The sequence below is a fragment of the Halichoeres trimaculatus genome, unplaced genomic scaffold, assembly GCF_033239565.1.
Source record: "Halichoeres trimaculatus isolate MK-OKI-2021-1 unplaced genomic scaffold, fHalTri1.1 fHalTri1_scaffold_10, whole genome shotgun sequence".
Taxonomy (NCBI): Eukaryota; Metazoa; Chordata; class Actinopteri; order Labriformes; family Labridae; genus Halichoeres; species Halichoeres trimaculatus.
Window position 1 is genome coordinate 37983608 of NW_027437187.1, and position 18172 is coordinate 38001779.

The 18172-nt window shown below is 39.5% G+C and overlaps 1 protein-coding gene across 3 annotated transcripts in view; it reads left to right on the forward strand.

The window, feature by feature from the left end:
- The window catches only part of insc (INSC spindle orientation adaptor protein), a 78457-nt gene that overhangs the window by 43088 nt on the left and 17197 nt on the right, over positions 1-18172 (forward strand). For all 3 annotated transcript variants that reach the window (XM_074677227.1, XM_074677229.1, XM_074677228.1), the window contains 5 exons: positions 4018-4384; positions 5382-5434; positions 5585-5708; positions 6954-7067; positions 15884-16009. In XM_074677227.1, coding sequence (XP_074533328.1) covers positions 4018-4384; positions 5382-5434; positions 5585-5708; positions 6954-7067; positions 15884-16009 — 784 coding nt within the window. The remainder of the gene's footprint in view (positions 1-4017; positions 4385-5381; positions 5435-5584; positions 5709-6953; positions 7068-15883; positions 16010-18172) is intronic.

Below are 18172 nucleotides of genomic sequence, written 5' to 3' on the forward strand. Positions count from 1 at the left end.
TTTACCGTAACATTACAGGCTAAAACAACAGGCTAACTGCAGCTAAAGTTAGCATCCTGAAGCTAACACAGAGACAGGGGGGACACTGAGGAAAAGCTCTTCCATCTGCTCCACAGCACACAGCATTTAAAATACTCACATTTCCAGGGTCCCAGGTTTGTTGGAGGATGGTTGGTAATGCGCCTGGATTCAGGACCAGTCTATTGGCTAGCCCTCTGTTGGACTGTCCAAAGTTGGAAAAGCAGTCGGCCGTGAAGTGACTAGCACACACATGCTCAGTTTTACTGAGTGTAGCTGGAACATTTCCTGATAAATGAACTCTAGACACTTAGTCTGTCTTCTTCTGAGATGGGAAGCTTGAGCATGGAGCTATGTGGCTGTTTACAGCCAAAAACAGAGCAGTGATGGCTCTGCAACTTTAGCATTCCCTTCCCCGCTGCTGGAGAGATTTCTTATCTGCTCTGGTGGACCAATCAGGTCAGACTTGCTCCTGATTGGTCAAAAAAGGGAATCTTTGATGTTGGCAAATCCCCAAAATCCAAACAGCTGGTTTTAGGTCAGGATTTTACATTAACAAGCTCTACTAAGAACAGGTTTGGTCATTAAATATCACATTTTGTGGGCTGGGAGGAAAGACAAAGACCCACACATTTCACTAACAGGCTAAATAAAGAGATTTTTGCAGAGTATGGGACCTTTAACTGGTGGAAACAGTTTCCATGTAAAAAGAGGAAAGCTAGCTTCTTTTTAACAAATTTTGGAGAGCAGCTCTTAGAAAGAGGAAGGGGAAAAAGGTCAAAAGGTAAAACAGTCAAAGAGGAGGATTAAAGGAAAGTAAAGGGTGGTGGTATATGATGAAAAACAGTGATTTAAATATAGATCTGCAGTTTGTTTTCTAAAATCAGTGTTTCTGAATGACGCTTGTTTTACTTTATTTGACTTTAAAATGACTCGTCTCTGAAAACAGCCTCTGAAACGTTCGCCTCTGTCGGCGTTGTCGTCATCCTGGTTCCTGACAGCTGTCTGTCGCCGTGTGCGCTCTGGGCTCCATCATCTCCAGGATCCCGTCCTGGATGATGATGGAGCGGCTGTGGCCTGACCCTCTTCTGGCCCTGCATGTAAATATTTGTCGTTCCCTGCGAGCTGGAGAGCACCGCTTCCCCTCCTTTGGAAAACAAGCCTATTATTATCCTCCCTTTTCTCCCCCTCGGCTGGGAGGTTTGTGGTCTGACGGGCGTGTAAATCAGGATCCTCTTACCAGGCGGTTATATAACTGTGGGGACGGTTTGAAATGGACGCTGTGGGTCATGATTCTGCATATTGGTGTTTTTTTTTTTGTTTGTTTTTACCTCCCAGACTCTCAGAGACACTTTGGTGCTGTTAGAACAGAAATGATGTGCTCACAGCGGAGCTTTCCGGATGTTTCCTGTGGAGGTTAGTGGGTGAAACGTCTCAGAAAATGACACTAATTAAGAATCAAGCGCTCTCCATCCGTGACAGACATCATCTTTTTGTGCCTCATTTCTCTTAATCTGACGTTTTCTTCAATCACCCAAACTTAAAGTCTCATCTTTCACCTGTTTCTCTGACGCTGCTGTGATGAAATAAAAAGAGCCATTAGCCCACTTAGCAGAGCGATCTCTGGATTAATCTCTACACTGTGTGACGGCGTGCTGTTAATTTTTACAAGTCCTCGTCCACAGCTCGTTACATCTCCATCCTTCCCCAAAATGAACAGATTAACGAGGCGGGACAGCTCCCCCTCTCTGCTGCTGCAGGTCTGAATCCACCTCCTCCCTGACACATGATTGACTGGGTGTTGACTTTATTTACATATTTACCTCCAGCTGCAGTCGCTGTGTGTGAGTGTGTGAGAGACTCCTCAGCTTCCTGTTTTTGGAGAAAGAAGTTCAGTCTCACGTAGTCTCCCTTCGTTAAAGAGAAGGAGGCTAAATGCTAACGTTAGCCGCCGTCTAATGATGTTGTTTTCGTCCCACGTCCTCTCGATATTTTCTCCCTCGTGGCTGTTATTGATCAAATAATCTGTAAAACGAGCGCAGAGTGTCAGATTATTGAGCTTTTCCCGCGTGGAGATGTAAGAACGGCGTCGCAGCAGTGACCCTCGGTGACTGAGGGTCACGCCACCCGGGAATATGAATGAATGTGGTAGCTTGTTATTTTTTTTTTTTATTATTATTTTTTTTTCCCATTTTCTCAAGATCAGGAATTGCAAAAGGATCATTATTGAATTCTTAGGCAACACTCTCTGAATGAAACTTTTTGGGATAAAGGTGGTTTTCACTCAAACTTTAAAGATGGTCACCTTTTTGTTGGTTGAATATTTATGAATGCATCTCCTCTGGAAAAAGGCAACGGCTCGTAAAAAACTAAAGATGGCAAAAACTTCTCAAGAGTGATGGAAAACACAGAAACACACTTTTGGGTCTGCACCCAGGTGTCTAACGTCTTTTTTCCAAAGAGCCTTTAGAAAATACCTGTGCCACATGTCAGGCTTGCATCACCGTTTGAAGGATTCCCTTGAAAATAAAGGTGTAGAAATAAAGAAAGGAGCCATAAAGACTAAAATAATTCTTCAGATATCTTTGTAGCTTTTTATTCCTTTATGTAACAGTGAGGCAGTGGCTGCAGCAGGAAACAGGTTAAGAGTGGACGTGAGAGGCAGGAAAGGAGCCACAGGCTGGATTCAGACCCTGGCCAAAACAGCTAAACTATAAAAGGCTATGAACTTTTGCTGTCAAATTAGAATTGTTGCAAGTTTAGAACACAAAAAGCTTTTTTTTTGTTTTTTGTTTTTAATACTTTGCAATTTTTCTTTAAGATATTTTGGAAATTTCAGTATTTTTTGAGGTTCTGCACATTTTGCAAATTATTTAAATATCTTTATATTATTGTTTTTTTTTTATTTTCTATTTTTTTTTAAATAATTTTTGAAAATAATTTTATTATTATTTTTGCAAATTTATGACATTTTGGCAAATTTTAAAGTTTCATAATTTTAGAAAATTTTGGCACATTTTTAAGTTTCTTTTCTTGAAAAATAAAATGCGATTTTTTTTTTTATTTCAAAAATTTTGAATTTTTTTTCAACCTATTGAAACTTAAATATTTTGCATTATTACTAAATCTATCATTATCATTAATTATTACATTTTTTTATATTTTCAAATTTATTTAAAAAAAATAAAAAAAAACTTACACATACATGTACAATTTTTATAAACACAAAAAACCTTCCTGATTAGGTTATTAGTCACTAGATTTTCACCTCATGGAAATCCTTTGAATTTGGAGCCTGGTTGACTTTTGGAGCTGTTTGTATGTGGCACCTTTTTTAACACCTTAGTTTTACAAAAATGCATAAAACTGAGGTTGAATCTTGGAAAAAAGTGCAGAATATTTTTTTAGTGCTGTGAAAACTTTGAGTCTGATCCTTAAACTCATTTAACATGAAAGCACTGGTGTACAATTTAACCATAAGCAGGAAAAAAAATCAGATCATAGATTTTGCCTCATTCATGGCGTAACTGACAATTCCCAGTTTGGCATTTCAGGTTTGTGTGTGTCTCTTTTCTCTGACTCCTAAAAATACAGGATCATGTGATCGACGCTTTTTCCTGAGACTCAGCTCAGACCTTCCTGTCACCCTGATCAAACCTTCACAGGTGATCTCCAGTAAACACGCTTCAGTCCCAGATCAAAGATAATTAGTTGAGGGTTTTTAACCCCGGCCTTTGAGGTGTTTACACTCTGACGTTAAACCTTTGTTTTCAGTGAACACACACCAACGAAGCCTCTGTGCTTCCAGCCGACCTCTGCTCGGTCCCAGAGCAATATCAGAGCGCGCTTAAAGAGAAGGAAAACACCCAGCTCCACTCAATAAATCCTCCCTGAGGAGCAGAGTGTGTGTGTGTGTGTGTGTGTGTGTGTGTGTGTGTGTGTGTGTGTGTGTGTGTGTGTGTGTTCTGACCCGGTTCTCCTCCTGTCTGTGTCCCTCAGCGCCCGTATGCAGTCCCTCCAGGTGGACTCGGTCCAGCGCTGGATGGAGGATCTCCGCCACATGACCGAGGTGGAGTGTATGTGCGTCCTGCAGGCCAAACCCATCGGCGTGGAGGAGGACTCCCAGCAGGGCGAGCTGATCGTGTCCTCAGGAGTGGGCGCGGGCGACCACGTGGCGAGGAACAACCTGCAGACGCTCCTGCGCCGAGCCCTGGTGGTCAGCACGGAGCTGGGGAAGATGTTCCAGCGTCTGGAGAAAGGCCGCTGGCAGAGGGTCCACAGCACGGCTGTCAGGGCCAACTGCCACGTGCGCTCGCTGGTGCACGAGTACAGCACGGCCCGCAGCACGCCGCCAGAGATGCAGAAGGTGAAACGTCAAACTCTGAAACTTTTCTTAAAGTGGGACGATGAGCTAAAGTTCAAACCAGGCCGTCCCTCCACACCGACCAGACTGTGACGAGGAAAATCTAAAGATCACACTCTTCATGTTTACTGGAGGAAAACATTAAATCTGCTCCTGAAATAAAATGACTGCTCGGTCACTTCTGGATTATAACATAAGCTAAAGGCTAAAACACAAGCTGGACCAAGGACAAAGGATAAGACACAAGCTAGAGGCTAAACAACAAGCTTAAGGCTTTGTAACAAGCTCAAGAATAAAACAGGCTAAGGGCTAACGCAAGGCAAGGTCTGAAACATGAGCTAGGGCTAAAACATGGGCTTAAGGTAAAAACACAAGCTAAAGGTAATAATACAAGCTTAGGGTAAGAACAAAGGCTAAAGGATAAAACACAAGCTAAAAGCTAAACCAAAGCTAAACCAAAGCAAAAGGCTAAAATAAAGGCTAAAGGCAAAAAATACAATCTTAAGGCTAGAACACAGGCTAGCTAAAGGCTAAAACAAAGACTTAAGGCTAAACATGGGCTTCAGGTTAAAATAGAAGCTAAAGGCTAAAACACAAGCTAAAAGCTAAACACAACCCAAAGGCTATAACATGTGCTAAAGGTGAGAATGCATGATATAGGCTAAAACAAAGGCTAAAGGTTAAAATACAAACTTAAGGCTAAAACACAGGCTAAAGGCTTAATCACAAGTTAAAGACTAAACACAAGCTAAAGGAATAGACACAAGCTAAAGGATTAGACACAAGCTAAAGGCTAAAACAAAAGTTGGAGCCAAGACAAAGGCTAAGACACAAGCTGGAGATTAAATAACAAGCTAAAGGGTGAAAGAGGCTAAGGGCTAACACAAGGCAAAGTCTGAAACATGAGCTGTCTCTAAGCAGAATCAGCTCCTGTCGATAACGTATCCCTGGTTTTGTGTTTTCTCTGATCTCAGTTTGTGTCTCTTTTCTTCCCTGACAGTATGAGAAGTCTCTGCTGGAGAAGTGCATGGAGCTGACCAACATCACAGAGCGGTAAAACTGGACCCACAGTGAAGAGAATCAGACTGGACCTGATGTAAAGATGGTTTTTATGGACTGTGCTCTCCTTCCTCTCCTTCCTCTCCTTCCTCTCCTTCCTCTTCTTCCTCTCCTTCCTCTCCTTCCTCTCCTTCCTCCCCACAGCTGCCTCCACACCGATGACGACTTCTTCCTGAAGTCCATGAGGGAGGCCATCCACGAGATCCTGACCGACGTTAGCGACTCCTTCAGCAACATGATCGACATGGCTTTGGCCAACGAGATCCGGGTCAGTGAGCTCATCAGATCCTCCTCTAGTTCTGGTTTCTGTGTGGGCTCCTCCACACGTCGTCCATCAGATAGTCTGTTTGTTTTTAGAGTGTGAGCGTCTCTGTGGGAGGAAACGACGAGCAAAGAACATGAAAACAAAAAGACAAACTTAGAAAGAATGTTCTGCTCTGGTTTTATTTTTATTATCCAGCAGAAAAACATCGCAGACATCTGGCCTCTGGTGATGCACAGAAAAAAACAGGTCCACTTTCATTTATCATCATGATCAGAGGTCTAAAACCTTTACTTTAACACTTCTTATAACCTTTACTTTAACAAGAGCCATTTTTCTCCAGCTCACCTGGATTAAAGTCATTCAGGAGACACAAAATCTATTTTATCTTAACAATAGAGAAAAAAAATGGAAAAAAATTATAAAGAAAAAATAAATAAAAATCTAGAGAATTATTATCTAAACAAGAAGTTTTTTTGTTTTTGTAAAACTGTACATGTGATGTCTTAGTTTTTTATTTTAAATACACTGGAAAAAAATAAAAATAAATAATGATATTGTAAATTTAAAAGATTTGCAAATTTCATGAGATTTCAATAAGTCGCAAATTTTTTCAAAAATTTTGTAATTTCAAAAACTTGCACATTTTTTCTTATTTTTCTTAAATGTGCAAAATGTTCAAAAATTTTAAAAATTCAAACAATTTGCCAAAATTCCATAAATTTGTAAAAATTATTAAAAAATATATATTGTAATTTCAAAAATATGCCACATTTGAAAAAAATCCCAAAATTTGCTCATTATTTTCTAAAATATTAAATGTAAAGAATTTAAGAAATTCATAAAAAATAAAATATCCAAAAATGTTAAAAATTGAAAAAAAAGTCTACAAAAAATCAGAATGTTTTTCTTCATTTGAAAAAATGACAAAAAATGGAATTTCAAAATTAGCAAAATGTTCAAACTTGCAAACTGTCCCTCAAGAAATGCGGAAGCTTTATTTACAGAAAATGCTAACGCATAATTTTATTAAGTGTCAGTGTCTTTAATCATCAATACCCTCTGGAAGAAAAATTAAAAATCTTTATTTCAATAATATTTTTAAAGCTACAAGGAGACACTGCAAAGGAGTCAAAGGGCCACATGAGGGTCCAGAACCATAGGTTGAAGACCCTTGGTCATGTCTGTAAAATGACTTTAAAGAAACATTATTCAAAGGAAAAGTTTTGACGGGCGTTTTCTTCTGTGCAGGTTTTGATCAAACAGATCGAGTCTTCAGACAACGTTCACACCATCGGCAGTGCCATCAGCAACCTGCTGTCCCTCACCCAGGACGGGCCTCAGCTCTGCAGCATCATCGCCAAGGTACCACACCCTGACTCCTTTTGTGCTCAAACTAATTATTTTCTGCTTTTTGCTTGAATTGTTCAGTCAACTTAAGTCCTGATCAAAAATACAAAATATTTAGTAATTTTATTATTTTAACTCTTTAAATGCCCATTTGATTACATTCACTGTTTACATGAGAAAAAAAGCAGAAGTCATTTTTCATTTACTAAATGTTGGAGGGCTGAGGATTTTTTCCAGAGATCAGACTTAAACATAAGATAAGTGAGAAAATTGATTTTGGTGCATTTTTAAAAATATTTTTTTGTAATGTCAGATTCTTAATTTATGACCCTTTAAAGACATTAGAGGACACAAAACACCCTCTACATAAAACTGCTATACAAAAATAACAGATGATTTTTTTTTGTTTGTTTTTTTTTCTCTAAGATCTTGAAACCAACTTCAGTCCTTTTCAAAAATTTCAACTATTATTATTATTTATTTATTTATTATTATTATTATTAACCCTATAGATGCCCATTTTCATTGTTAAAATAGTTTTTCCCATTAAGAAATGTGAGTGTTGTGTTCAGATGTACAGTGGGAAAATTGTCTAATCTCATAGTAAACAGTAAAAATGATAAATTGTTCTATTTTTCTTCAAAATACAAATTTTATATTAGAGAATCTAGGATTATTTGTGTAATGACTGTGCTTTTATAAACTGTGGCAAACTCTGACACTGCAAAAATAATAATAATAAAAATAATGCATCAAAATCAGTAATATTCAAGACTGGTATAAAAAAAAAATCCCCAGTACTTCAACATTTATTATGTGCAAAATGAAAACATTTTTATGTTTCGTATCATTTTTATTTCATTTTATTTTTTTTAATTTTTTTTTATTTTTTATTTCATTTTATTTATTTTATTTTGTTTTATTTTTATTTCATTTTATTTATTTTATTTTATTTAATCTTTAGATACAAACAGTGACATCATGTAATCAAGTGGGCATTTAAAGAGTTGAAACAATAAAATTAATAAAACATTTGGGGTTTTTGACTAGGATTAGAGTTTGTTGAAAGTCTTGAGCAAGAAAAGAAAAAAAAGTAGAAAAATATCTGTTATTTTTCTTATATCAGTTTTTGGTTGTGAACGTGTCCGTCCTCTTATGTCCTCAAAGGGTCATAACTTGACCTCAGTGTTTAGTTGATCTTTTAAATTTAAAATTTTTAGCTTTTTCATGATAGAAATAAAAAAAAAACATTTAACGTGAAAAAAACACAACCAAAGAAAATTCTGAGAAAAATGGAGCAAAAATGTCCTGAGAGGACAGAGTCTCCAGTTTTTCACGTGTTTATAAAACACGACCGTGAGAGGAGCTGGAGGATGTGCTGCTTTGTAAAGAGTGTGTGTGTGTGTGTGTGTGTGTGTGTGTGTGTGTGTGTGTGTGTGTGTGTGTGTGTGTGTGTGTGTGTGTGTGTGTGTGTGTGTGTGTGTGTGTGTGTGTGTGTGTGATCCTCAGGAGGTGAGGGAGTAAATCCTCCTTTCAGTAGCTGCTGATGAATCCCCAATACAAAACGTCCTCCACCTGTTAGCTCCATTAATTAGCCAGCAGCACTTTGTCCATCACACTCTCTCAGACACACACACACACACACACACACACACACACACACACACACACACACACACACACACACAGGGAGGTAAAGGTGGAGCGGGCTGAGGGGGAAAGATGTCTGAGCAACCTGTGATCAATGCTCACTCCTAATGGGAGCTGACAGTATTGATCCAACAATCTGGCAGTAAAGAGAGCGTGTGTGTGTGTGTGTGTGTGTGTGTGTGTGTGTGTGTGTGTGTGTGTGTGTGTGTGAGAGCCATCAGGAAGAGTCTTATCAGGAGCATCCTGGAAGCAGATGAGTACCTAATGTCTGCCTGAGGCTCTGTGTCTGCTCTCTTATCTGGCCGTCAGAGCTTTTTGGAGGGACACAGATATCTGCAGGTCTGAGCGCCGTCACAGGTGGAGCTGATGGCAGGTGGAGGCCTCTGGAATAAAAGGGGAGGAGAGTTAAAACCAAAGGAAGCAGCTCGTGCCAAAGACTGGGTGGAGAAGTAGCAGAATATATTGGATCAGTGCTGACTGTGGCTGACGTCAGGATTTCTCACTCAGGTTTTTGCTGGATTAAAAACGTCAGAGACGCTCTTCCTGGAGAAACGCTGCTCATCAGACGGAGGATGGTTTAACAGCATACTGCTGTTTAGAAAATTATAGGAAAATAACTCCAAAATAATATTTTAAAAGCTATTCACAAATGATGAAGGCACAGGATTTCCTGGAGACATTGAAACATGAGGGTATTGATGGTTAAAGACACTGACACTAAATAAAATCCTGTGTTAACATTTAGTTGAACTAAATCTTCATCCCATCTGTCAATAAAGCCTGCCACCGCTCTACTTCACCTCCTACAACATCAACAGCCCACTAACTTTCCATGCACCTGTGGCTAACCTCAAGTTTTACAGCCCTGGGAAGATAACTACATCTACAAAAAGACTCATCTGGAAGAAAATACTGATTTAAAAAAAAGCAGGGTTGAGAAATATAACCAATAAATATTATCAATTCAAGAATTATTTAAAATTAAAATTCCTCTTTTAAATTTTTTGGCAAATTATTAAATGTCCAAATTTTCCAGATTTTTCTGTAGTGTTTACATTTCATTTTTTTAAGACTTTCAAGTATTTTTATTTTTTGCAAACTTTTTGAATTCAAAATTTTGTCTTTTTTTCCAATTCCAATTTTTTGAACCTTTTGAAAATTTTAGAAGTTTTTATAAATTTCAAATTTTTGACTTGCTACAAATTTTGCACATTTTTGTTTGTTAGTTTGTTTGTTTTTGTTGAATTTTTTTAGTACCTAAACTTTTTGCAAACTTTTTGAATTTTTTTTTGTAATTTTTTTTTTTTACAAATTTGGGATACAAATTCCAAATTTTTGAACCTTTTGAATAATTTTAGAAATTTTTACAAATTTCAGATTTTGGACTTGCTACAATCTGGAAAAATACAGATTTTAATTATGTGAGGATGGATTCATTTAACTGCTAATGTGCAGGATTAATATACAGGATTGATATGTGGCTAATGTGAAATTAGCAAACAACAAAAAATGACGAGTTGCGTGATATCAGTATATTTTATCAAATTCAGGTTTTCCTAAGATTTTTTTTGCAAATTTGTTAAATTTAATTTTTTATTTATTGTAATGTTTTGGCAAATTTTTGAAATTTAAAAAATACATTTGCAGGTGTTTTTAAAATTTGATTTTCTTTTTTTTCAAATTATACATTTTTTTCAAGTTTTTGCAAACTTGAAATTTAATTTTTTTACAAACCTTCATGACAGGCATAACCCCACCAAAAACAAACAAATAAATAAAATAAATAAATAAATTAAATAAAACAAAACAAAATAAATAAAAATCAAAAAATTAAAAAAGGACAAGAAAATGGGTGAAACACACAACTGTGTCTTTTGTGACCAACGCAGAAACAAAGTCCTGAGCACAAAGGTGGACTCAAACTGCAAAAAACTGAAACCTTTGTCTTATTTCACTTCCTTCACCAAATTCACCTGACCAGTCCAGAAAAACGACTTATTTCAAGTTATTAATAGACAAAAAACGAGGTCTGAATTGCTGTAACAAGTAAAAAGAACAATCTGCCAATGGAAAAAGAGATAAGTAACTTGTTTAACACATTTTTCTAGTTTCAAGCAAATTGTATTTTATTTTATTCAGTTAAACTGAAAACAGACACGTCTTCCTCTAACTTTGTGCCTTTTTGTATCGTACAACATAAAATCAAAGACTGACTCATTCACCAGCCGTCAGCAGACGATGCTCAGAGTTAATTTACTAAAGATTTGATCTGTGATTTTCTCTTTAAACTGAGAACTCCTGAAGTAAATCTGTCAGAAAAGCAGAGACTCTGGTTTCTGGTTTTTGGTTTCTGGTTTGTGGTTTGTCTTCTCTCCCACCTGAGCGGCTCTGAATCAGTCCCAAACTTCTGAAACGTGCGCTCGTTTCTCTGACGAGTTATTAAACGTGTTTTCTGGCCTTAAACTCCATCTGAGCGTGAAAAATCAGGAATTATCTCCTCCTGATGTTTGCTTTGTGCAGAGAAGCATCGAGACGAGCGAACTTCTCTCACCTCGTCGTCTCTATATGACTCATTCCCAAACACGCGGCGTCTAATTCCTCTGCTGTGCATCATAATGTATGTTTGGAGGGTGGGGATCCAGACTGATTTGAGACGACTGACTGGGCCGGATCGCTCAGATGTTGTTGAACAGCATCTGTCGCTGCTTTCAGTCCATGACCCGCTCATAACGGCGAGGTGGACGCTCTGCATATTGATCCTAAAAACCTTTTAATTTTCTTCCTGAAGCAAAAACGACTCAGACCTTGGATGAATCGTTCAGTTTTCGGAAGCAGAAGCTGAGTAACGCAGAGATGTGGCGTGAGGAGTCAGAGTTTGACACAGCGCCGTGGTCGCCGTAAATCAGACAGCTGCTGAAATATTAGAGAGCAGCTGTGTCATGATGAAGAAGCCGGTCAGCTGTCGGACTGTTTACCTTCCTGTCATGATGGAGGCTGATCTGAATGTGTCCGCGCTGCCAGGCTGCTCAGGACTGTGTGTGTGTGTGTGTGTGAGTCTCGAGGCCTCTGCAGGATGTGAGGACGTAACGTGGCGATAACTCAGGTGTGTTAGAAGAGAAGGCGAGCAGATTCAGAGACAGTCTGATGTTTTTTCTCTGCAGCTTCTTCCAGCTCACACAAACCGCCGGCGCTGCTGCCAGATCCCAGAGTTCAGCTCAGAAATCTGTGAGATGGAAGAAATGACACGCTGTGGAGTCTGGAGCAAACAAACAAAAAGAGGAGAGGTTATATTTAGTCGGGCAGTCAAGTTTCACATGATTATATTTATGCAGCAAGAACCACAACGCATGAGCGCGAGGATGAATGTGATCTGAGGCTGAAGTCGGTGGAAACAGAAGAAGAAGAAGACGACTGTGGTTCCTGATGTCGATGGATTGAACCAGTTTTTATTGATCATTGAAAACTCTAAATGTCCAAACACAAACAGGAAAATGTTTCAGACAGGAAGAGGAACGGACACACTCATGGCTGACTTCATAACTACGGCAACCCCAATGTTCCAAACAACTCAAAGCATTGCTATAACCACCTTCAGGCACTAGATGGCCTACTTCAGTCAATAACATCCCACCAAACATCGGACGTCGGAGAGACATCAGATCATGTCAGTATTAGGTCGGTCCGTTGAAGACCATATCTTAGACGTCAGAGCAAAATTGGTACAAAGTTTGAAATCTAAATTTGACCTTTTTTAGACGTTGTTATGACGTTCAGCATTTGGACGTCAGTTGCAGAACAAATCTAGACGTCAATGAGACGTTCAAAATGGATCCAAACGTTCAGATGTCATTAGCAGACCTTTTTAGACGTTGATCTGACCTTTATACGACATCCGAAAAAAACGTTATAAAAACTTTCATTCTGCATCTTCAGGAGACCTGATTCTGACGTCAAAATTGACGTTAACTATACGTCATTTCAACGTCACATGGCGCAGTGGGATTTAACAAAACAGTCGATCAGCGTCACGTGACTTGTGATTTTTACCTATTTTTATGTTTTAGCGCTCAGATCCGGTGACAAGTTTCACATTTATTTACTGAAACTCAATAAAATGTCGTTGACACAAAAAACCTGTAAAGCTACTTTTAATCCAGAGAAAATTCACACACTTTAAAAAGGGAACCATGTCAATTTAAAATCCTATGTTGCTATAATTGGAAAAAAAAAAAAAAGGAAATTCTTGGACCAGCTTAATTGATTTGCTTCAACTGTTCACACCAAATGAATAAAGTTCTTTGAAATGAAGTTAATAAGTTCAATTAACACAATTTAAAAGGTTAAATCTACTTAATATTTTAATTGTTCTCAAATCAACATTTTTGCATCAATCCAACGTAAAGTTTTCAGTTGTTCCAACTCAATAATCTACAAAACCCAAAAGGAAAACAATATACCGTATTTTCTGCACTACAAGGCGCTTCGGAGTATAAGGCGCACCTTCAATGACTGGCCTGTTTGAAAACTGTTTTCATACATAGGGTGCACCGCATTATAAGGTGCATAGAGTAGAAGATACAGTAGTGGCTGGGGTTGCATCATGCATCCACTAGATGGAGCTGCGCTAAAGGGAATATCAACAAAACAGTCAATAAGTCAGTCAAACTCAGGCTACATCAACACGGGGCCGCACATTTTCCTATCCAACTATTTTCTGTGCCGTTTTCAAAAAAAGTGCGCTGTAAAGACAAAGCCGTTTCTGCCGTCCACAAAAGCCGTTTCCAGAGATCAGTTCAAGTGCCAAACCTTTGGGGGGCGCTGTATTGCTCTAACAATAAACAAGAGAAGAAGCCCGGGCCAGCCTGTGAGCTAATGTTAGCACTTAGCAGAATTCCTCTTTACTGGTTCTTACTGCTTACCGCTGTTACTCCGGCGACGCCCCCTGACTACAGTAGCCATGATTAATCAATATTGATCCATATATAAGGCACATCGGATTATAAGGCGCACTGTCGGCTTTTGAGAAAACTGAAGGCTTTTAGGTGCGCCTTATGGTGCGGAAAATACGGTAGGTGAGGAGGGAACACTGTGAATATGAGACCCCGCTGCACATTGAGATGCTGCGCGGGGTCTCATATTCACAGTGTTCCATGGCACAGACCACTTTCCTCTCTGTGCTCCATGGCACGGACTGGCTGCCTGTTCCTGCTTCAATTAAAATACTCTCTCAGTAATGGTAATTTAAATTTAACTAAAAAAAAAAAAAACAATTTATCATTTCTAATCATAATTCTAAAATAGGCCAACATAGCATAGATCATCAACACATCTCATTTATTAACCTATAAAATATTAAACGCGCTTAAAAAAAAAAGAAATCATTAGGTATATGGTCTATGCTACAGGGCACAGACAGCAGGTCCGTGCCGTGTGGAGCACAGAAAGCCTGTGCCCTTGGCATGTCAATGTCTCAATGTGGCGGGGTCTCATACCCACTGCTTTCCCTCCTCACTCACGGTTCAAATTAGGTAAATACAACAGGCTGTAAAGTGAACTTTACAAGCAGACATAAAGTAAACTTAACTCAAGACTATTAGTTACATTTACTAACTTTTTTTAGTGCAATTGGTTTGTTTGATAGTTTTATGTAAGATCAACGTTTCACATTTTTACAGTGCAGTGTATAAAAATACCTTGTTAGATTTCACCTTTTGAGTTTTGCAGATTGTCAAGTTGGAACAACTGAAAACTTTAACTTGGATTGATGCAAAATGTTGATTTCAAAATAATTCAAATATTAAGTTTGACTCACCAATCAAATGTGTTGATTGACTTTATAAACTTCATTTCAAAGAACTTAATTCATTCAGGTGTGACCAATCTTAGCAGTTAAATTAAGTTGGTCCAACTGGAACTGATCAGGGAATCCATAAAGAATCAGATCAATAAGCAGAGTTGATAAGGACATTGATCAATACTCGTCCTGGTGTGAAGAAACACTGTGACTTCAGTCTGATGACGATCGGTTCTCGCAGCAGCCTGTGTGTCCACGTGGAGTCTGAAATCTCCGCTCGCTCCTCTCCAGGTCTGCCGGAGTTATTCTGCGTAGGCGGCGATCAGGGAGGAGCGGTCAGGCTGGAGGGCAGGATGATTATTCACTCCAAGCCCGGGCAGCGCGGCCTTCACGGCGTATGAGACATGCCAGCCCAGTATAATGGCCTTGTTAGGATAATGGTTGGTAGTTACAGGCTTCGTCTTCCTCCAGGTAATTCTATCTATCCACGCGCTGAATACAATTCAATACCTGCAAGTGTTTTTAGTCAGCGAGGTGCTCGAGTGCAGACAGCGAGCCAGCAGGAGCTATTTCTGTTTGTTTACCTCAGAAAACGCTCGGCTATTACTGCAAATCATCTCTTCCTCCATTCATGAAATATGGATATTTTGGCTCTTTTTATGCAGCGTGATGGATTGTGTGAGCTGTTTGATGGCTGCAGTGGTTGGCAGGCTCGCTGAGCGACGCCGGCCAAATCCATCGGTCACCCGGGGTCTTCGGGACTCTGTTGGCGTCGCTCTGCAGAGTCCGGCAAAGAGCGATCTGATTCGTCCTCCTGCAGAATCATACGTGTGCTGGTTGTGACGTGTGGGGTGTGATGAAGCTGAGTGTGAGGCCTGGGAAGTTTTCCTCATAGATTGAATCATCTCTGCTGGCACAGAGACGACAGAGCACAAACACTTTGTTTCAGTTGGGTTGATTGATTGATTACAAGATGAAGTCTGGATAAAAACACCATCCATCCACCTTCCACCTCTTATCAGGGTCCAGGTCATCAGCAAAGACCAACGACCTCTGTACCCAGCCACTTCCACCAGCTCGTCTAGGGGGTACCGAGGTATTCCCAGGCCAATGGAGAGATATAACCTCTCTAACGTGTCTAGGGTCTACCCGGGGGTCTCATCCCAGTTGGACATGCCCAAAACACCTCCTCACCTCCCCCTCTTCTTGATGTCGGAGCTGTGACCCCTGTCTTTAAGCTGGTAGAACAATGGTTTTGGGGTGAAATGCAAAAGTATTGTCTCATTTCTGCCTCTTGTGTACATGGAAACAACATTTTAGTCGACCTAACACTTTTGAAAACGGCCTCCAGAGTGGATTTTACTAACCATCCTTGTTTTCCCCACAGGAGGGAGCCGTGGTGGCCCTGTTTAAGATCTGCAGACAGGACCGTTTCAGAGAGCTGTACGCTCACGCTCTGAGGACTGTGGCCTCCATCTGCTGCGTGGAGGAAGGCATCAACCAACTGGACAAGGTGGAGTCTTTAGATCCTTTATAACCAGCAGAGAGCGCTGTGTGAGTCAGGGTGAATAATGTCAAAAAGTGAACTGTGGTGTACCCCAGGGTTTGATTTTAGGCCCCTCACTTTTTGACCTTTATTAACCTCCATCACTTTGCAGATGACACACAGCTTTACATCGCCATGTGTGAAACTGAACACCAAACTTCAGCTAGTGTCAAAAATCTCTAACACTTGGTTTTCAGTCACGTATTAAAAGGACTGTGAGGAGTTCCTGAGAGATCTTAAAAAAGTCTCCAGCTCCCTGATTGATTTTTAAGTCTCCATGACAACACCACGCCAGCTGATGAAGTTTATCAGAGAGAAGAGAGATCTGAGTTTTTCTCTGCTGAAAATGATTTCTGTGATTAATTCTGTAGTGATGGTGGACACTGGAGCCTAACTGTCAGACAGAAAAAGGACAGAAGAGCAGAAGAAAGAGAAACAGGAGAGAGATAGAGCACAAGCTAAAGGCTAACACACGAGCTAAAGTCTAAAACACAAGCTAAAGGCTAACACATGAGCTAAAGGCTAAAAGACAACCTAAGGGTTTAAAAACTGGCTATGGGCTAAAACACAGGAGCTAAAGCTAAAACACAAACTATTGACTAAAACAAGCTAATGGCTAAAAAACCAATGTAAAGGCTAAAACACAAGCTAAAGGCTAAAACAGGAGCTAAAGGCTAAAAAATAAGCTAATGTCTAAAAAAAGCTAATAACAAAAAACACATGTTAGAGGCTTAAATGCTAAAGATTAAAACACTAGCTAAAGGAAAAACACAAGCTATTGGCTAAAAAAAACAAGCTAGAGGCTTAAACAAAAGTTAGCTAATGGTTAAAAAATGAGCTAATGGCTTAAACACAAGTTAAAGGCTTCAACACAAGCTAACGGCTTAAATACAGTATAAAGGCTAATATACAGGCCAAAGCAAAACACAAGCTTAAGGCTATTACACAGGCTAATGGCTAAAACACAAGCTTAAGGCTCAAACATGAGCTAAAGGCTAATACACATGCTACAAGCAAAACATAAGCAAAAGTCTAAAACTTAGGCTTAAGGCTTACTTGTGAGCTAAAGGCTGAAAAAACAGGTAAACAGCTAAAAAGAAGCTAAAGGCTAAAACATGAGCTGAAGGCATAAACACAAGCTACAGGCTAAAACACAACTAAAGGCTTAAACATGAGCTTAGGACTAAAACATAAGAGGCTAACACATGAGCCAAACACAGGCTAAGACACAAACTAAAGGCTAAAACATTAGCTAAAAGCTATAAACACAGCTTAAGACTAAACCACAAGTTAAAGGCCTAAACGCAAGCATAAGGCTAAACCATGAGCTAATAGCTAAAACACAGGCTTAAGGTTTAAACATGGGCTCAAAGCTAAAAAAAAAAAGTGAGCTAAAAGCTAAATTATAAGCTAAAGCTTAAACCGTGGCTTAAGGCTAAACCAGAAGCTACGAGCTTGGTTGGATCTGGTAAAAAGTTGACTTGAACATAGAAAAGTAGAGTTAAAAAGAAGATCTGATCATTCATTTCTAAAACAAACACACGCTTCGTTCAGAGTCACGTCTTCACAACAGTGTGTGTGAGACTCCGGGCCAGAAGGTGGCGCTGCAGTCTGATTAAAATAAATCCTCCTCACAAACTCTTTAAATAACTGGTAAAAACAAACAAAAAATGACTTATAAAAGCCACTTTATATTTCTTTCACTGGTTTTTGAATCCCTCAGTGTCTTGCAGCTTATTTCTCAGGTTTGTTTTTCTCGTACGTAGCCTGATGATCTGACTGTGCTGGAAAACAAAAGCTGAGGTGGTTGTGATTAAAGCTGGACTTCAAACACCCTGGGCCGGTGTGACTGCTCACTCTGTGCTCTGAATAAAGCAGAAACAAACAGCAGGAAGCAGCTCGTCAACACTTGTCCTGATTTGTTGTGGTAGGAAAACAGACAGTGGTTGTGTTTCAGATTCAAGCAGAGACAGAGAGTCAGACGACCTCCACCGAGGCTCCCCGCAGCCCACACGTCTGCACCAGATCAGCCAAGTGTTGCTGAACACATCCAGGCCAGCTCTCCCTCCTGTGTTATGACTGGGAGTCCAGTTTGTTTGGTGAGCCTACAGAGGCAGCAGGAGGAGACGG